Source organism: Sceloporus occidentalis, unplaced genomic scaffold, assembly GCF_023333645.1.
Source record: "Sceloporus occidentalis isolate IW3139 unplaced genomic scaffold, rSceOcc1.0.p SCAF_321, whole genome shotgun sequence".
Taxonomy (NCBI): domain Eukaryota; kingdom Metazoa; phylum Chordata; class Lepidosauria; order Squamata; family Phrynosomatidae; genus Sceloporus; species Sceloporus occidentalis.
Window position 1 is genome coordinate 9,996 of NW_028317301.1, and position 5,079 is coordinate 15,074.

At 48.1% G+C, this 5,079-nt stretch overlaps 1 protein-coding gene across 1 annotated transcript; it reads right to left on the bottom strand.

Annotated features, from left to right (window-relative positions):
* Window positions 1-2,646: 2,646 nt before the first annotated feature.
* Window positions 2,647-4,875, bottom strand: LOC149274778 (pyrroline-5-carboxylate reductase 2-like). Its single transcript, XM_089505267.1, has 7 exons — window positions 4,809-4,875; window positions 4,607-4,677; window positions 4,066-4,245; window positions 3,665-3,886; window positions 3,458-3,550; window positions 3,206-3,369; window positions 2,647-2,815 (listed from the first exon to the last, which is right to left on the bottom strand). The coding sequence occupies exons 1-7, from the start codon at window positions 4,873-4,875 to the stop codon at window positions 2,647-2,649; spliced, it is 966 nt and encodes a 321-aa protein (XP_089361393.1).
* Window positions 4,876-5,079: the final 204 nt, after the last annotated feature.

A 5,079-nucleotide genomic window follows, 5' to 3' on the forward strand; every position in this document is an offset into this window, starting at 1 on the left:
GATGAGGAGGGTAAGCACACAGTGATGAGGAGTGGTGAGGAGGGTAAGCACACAGTGATGGGGAGTGATGAGGAGGGTAAGCACACAGTGATGGGTAGTGATGAGGAGGGTAAGCACACAGTGATGAGGAGTGATGGGGAGACAGGGAACGGGGTGAATTTTACACTCGGTACCCCCACATTGTTAGCCCCACAAACCCTAGTGAGCACCTGTCAATCAAAACTCCTCCTTTTCTTCTGCCTCATGACATCACCGTTGTCATGACGTCACACAGCCAACATGGGAGGGGCCCCGAGATGTCACGTCACACCGGCAAGCACCGAACAATCTCACGTGACCGCACAGGTTCCGGAAGTCGCCGATCTGGTCGCGTGAGCCCAGACGCGCTATCCGCACGCCATGGGAGACGTCGCCTTGTGTTTGGTCACGTGACTCCATTCATGAAGCTCACTCTGGAAGAGGCGTGGCCACTACTAGGAAGGGCGGAAGCTGCGCATTAGTGAAGTGCTGAGCACGGGAGCGGGGCCTCAGGTCGCCATTTTGTTGGTGGGAAACAGGTGCAACGCCTCTGTAAACAATGATAGCCATATATGGCATCATGTCATTACACCCCAGATCAGTAAGCGTGTATTGTTTTTCATAAATAAAGCTTGGAATATGTCCAGGATGTGCTAACTGCTTAGTGTCCCCACATCACAAGGATGTTACCAGTAGGTCCTTAAAGACTGGATTATAATAAAAATGAAAGGCAGGACATTTTATATTGACGGACGGGTCCTGGTTACCTCATCTGTCAAAAGCAAACACAAAGCTGAGCTCCCGGCGCTACCGCAGAAGTAGTGTTTGGTGGTACCGGTGGTTGGGTAGCATTTTGGAGAACGTATACGAGAGGCGGTTTGCTTTGCCAAACTCTGAAGAAACAGGAATGTCTAAGGGGTGGTAGGTAAGTGGAACAGCCACTCGGTAGAAGCAGTAAAGGCTAATACAGTGAGGGTATTAAACATGCGTGGGATAGACACACGGGCTCCTGACTAAGACGAGGCAGGGCCGATCTGCTGGCAAATTTTATGTTTCTATGACTACTGAAAAAAAATGTAAGAAAAAGATTATAGTAGTACAGACTAGAGCGTGCTCCAGGAGTCAGGGGTTCTGTAAGGACAGGAGGAATATCAGCGAGGTGGTTATCAGCGATCCACCTTTTGCACTCTCCTGTTGTAAAAGTTTTTATGTGGTTATTTCAGGCTCCCGCTTTTGTGATTACGCTCGTTACCAGCGGCTTCTGCGTTTCATTTCCTAGCAGACGCCCTCGTTTCATCAACTCATCCGCCGACGCATTTCACGCGCCGGCGTCCCGTATCCCACGAATAACAAAAAAAATAAAAATAACTCGGAACAAGCGGAGGGGAACAGAGCTTTATTGCCCCAAAATAAAATAAAAAATCCACCCAGATTGCTCTGTGGGTGGACCTGGCGCGGCGGAAAACCGGTTTAATACACACGGCGGCTCAAAAGTTTGGGGTCACTAAGAAAGATCCTTGGTTTTTGAAAGAAAAGCAAATTTTGTCCATTAAAATCACATGAAATCCAGCACAGACGGGGATTTTTCATGGAATTTCATCATAGGTGTACAGAGGCCCTTTATCACTACCATCACTCCTGTCGCGCTCATCACTCCTGTGCTCCAATGGCACGTTGTCACAGCCATAAATGCCCTTGTTTACCACGAAAACAGCTTAGTGACCCTAAACTTTTGAACATCACCTTCATGGGTACCGAGTATCACTATCCAGGAGCTTTGTGTATCCGATCTACAATTCCGCGGGTCAGACTGGCACAGTATTCCAAATCACGTTAGGTCTTCCATAATAACCGTTGTATTTTTCCATCCCACAGATTATCAAGGTGAAGACACCTTCGTCGACTGATCGTTAGCCTTGAGGCCAAGCCAATGTCCACGGAGCCAGAGATATTTCCAGCAAAGGTGGGCACAATGATTACAATTCATCATGTAGTTACATAGATGTCCAGCTACAACCCTGTGATCAACTCTGTTGAATATATTCCTCGTCCCGACATAGCCTTGAACTCTAGATAACTTCTAGAGAGGGCCAGCTTGCTAACCCCACTTGCCCCGTGATGCTAACACGTTTGCCCCTGGTTATGCCACATACGTTATCTGTTCTTGATCATCCGAGGCTGCTTCACAGTATACAGACAGACCATTTGGTGGCGTTTTAATAGGCAGTAAGACAGATAACCGTTATAAAAACCTTTATCACATCCAGAGCTTCCAGGAAAACCGATGAGAACTTCAAGACTGCACATTTTTTTTTTTTTACAGTATACATTCAATTTTACCAAAAGGATTTAGGGGTCTTTGAAGGAACATTCACTCCAATGACCCCTTTAGAAGCTCTATAATTATTTGCTTTTAAACTTCGAGATCTTGCAATTTTCCTTAAATGGACCAAAATAAAAGCTTAATTTGCACTTTTTAAAGCATCGGATCAAATCTGAACTTGGGGTAAGTTGGTTAAAATGCTTTAAAAATCTACTTTGTATTTATAATTTAACCCCTCCACCACCACCACGCATACGGTCTGTTATGGTTTTGCTTTGGTTCTTGTAAGGTTCTTGCCGGCTTGCTCAGAATTTCTTGACCCCCGAGGAGTACTTGTTGTTGTTGAAGAGACTGACTTTAGCTCCTGGGGCTGCTGTTGAGATTGTGGGGGATTCCTGCTGCACTTTGCTTAGGGTTGTCTTCTTAATGGACCCTGCAGGGATCTTCTCCTGGTCTGCCATGTACTGGAGCTCCCTGCAACGGTTGATGAGTAAAAGGCATATTATTAGTAATTGTTTCCATGGCAATAGGGGAGAACAATACGGATGATCAGGAAAAATGGTTGGTTTATGATTTGTGATAGTATCTGTGGTAGGGTCTCTCTGGAAAGGTGTACATAGTCACCTAGAACCCATTGGCTAAAACTAGGATCATCCAAGTGGACATTATTGAAGAGAACTACTAAATGACGACACAACACCCTTGAGGAACCAATAGTAGGAGAACAGAAGGTCCCTTTGTAATTCATGTGGATTCACGGTATGGGAAGCGTGGGTTATGGACCAAAAAAATGGTGGACATCGAGGAGAAAACTCAAAGATGAGGTCTTGCTTGTGGTGGACACCAGCTGTGTCTTTCAAGTACCTGGTTCTGATGCATGAAGCTTCCACTGCATTGATGAGAAGGGATCGGAATCCTCCGCTCTCCAGAAAGTGAAGAGCATGGATGGTGGCCCCTCCAGGAGAGCACACATTGTCCTTCAGTTGTCCAGGGTGCTGCTCGGACTCCAGAAGCATTTTTGCCGCACCCTACAGACAATACGAATGACATTCGGAGGGATCAAAGCCTGATGGAGGATTAAAGGACTCTAAGACAAAGCGAGCGACAAATACTGACCAGCATGGCCTGGGCACCGAGACGAACAGCTAGGCGTCTAGGAAGTCCCATTTTTACCCCTCCATCTGCAAGAGCATCCAGGGCTGTGAAGGCCTGAATGAGGGCAAAAACAACGTCCGGTATTTATCTATTACCTGCCCGCCTTTCATTCCCGATATTTGTGGAACCATATAACGGATAATACTCGGCTTTCCCGTCTAGACTCACGTAGGCAGGTCCGCTCCCGCTAAGACCAGTGACGGCATCAATCAGATCCTCCTCCACCTCTGTACAGAAGCCCACGCTTTGCATCAGCTGCTCCAACAGCCTGCCCTCCTCCACCTCGGCATGGGTCCCTGTGGCATAAACCGTGGCCCCTTCCCTCACGATGACGGGGGTATTAGTCATGCACCGGATCACCTTTGGAGCTGGATGAAAGGTTGTCAGCTTCTGCAGGGATAAGAGAAAGGGTATGTGAGGAGAAGAAAGAACCCGGGGGGGGGGGGACGAAGGAGAGGAAGAAAGAAAAAGACTCAAAGGATGGAACGAAGGCAGAGGAGAGATGAACATGCCCCAAGAGCCCCACCACTTATTACGCACTTCTTCTCTCATGGCTTTTATTATAGTACCTTCTCGATGGAGCTGATGGTGACACCGGCAGCACACGACACAACCATGTGACGGTCCTCGATGTCGGAGCCAATTTCGTCCAGGACAAAAGGGATGATGGGCGGTTTGACGGCCAGGAACAGAACATCGCTATTCTTCACCGTGTCCTTGTTGCTGGTGGTGAAATTGATGCCAAGTTTCTGGGGGGGGGAGGAGAATCCATGACTCCGCTGGTCACAGGAACGCTTTGCTGAGTAAGCTTACTCCCTGTTGTCACAGGGCGGCCAAAGTAATCGCTTTCCCATTTAATGCAATAATTAAGTCTAGATAACGCTACATCGAACCCGCCCCATCCGGCCCCCGTCTAGTCGCCCGTTTCTCCTGCTGTAAAGACTCAAACCTTAATCAGTCGTTGGTCTCGTCTTAGATTCAGGAGCCGTATGTCTATCCCATGCATGTTTAATCCCCTCACTGTATTACCCTCTACCACTTCTGCTTGGAGGCTGTTCCACTTATCTACCACCCCCTCAGTGACTCTTGGAGCCATAATGTGTGCCTCACCCTTAAACCAGCCACAGTTGGGAGGTCGGTGTCTGGAGAGCTGGCGGTTATCTTGTGCGCAGCCAACACTCCTGGAAAGAGAAGAGGTTTTATTACAGATTGGACTATGAAGCATGGCAAGCAGCCCTGCATGAAAACAGGTAGAAGCACGCAATGCTACCTGTGCGGGGTATAGAAGCCCACTGCCCCTGAAATGACATACCTGCTGCAGTGAAGCCTCTCACCAGGGCGTAGGTCAGCTGCCCGGCGCCTATGAATCCCACGCTCATGATTCCGATCCGACCGTCGACAAACGCAGCAGGGAAGCGATGTCACCTGAAATGACGGAGCGTGCGATATGGATAGGGAATACGTGCATGCGCAGATCTAACATGGGTTTTAATATACGATTCTGCGAGCTTTCCAACCTGTGAAGTCCTGTATACATTTTTTTTGGTGTTCTGAAGTCACCAACGGTCCTGTGATGTAATTCA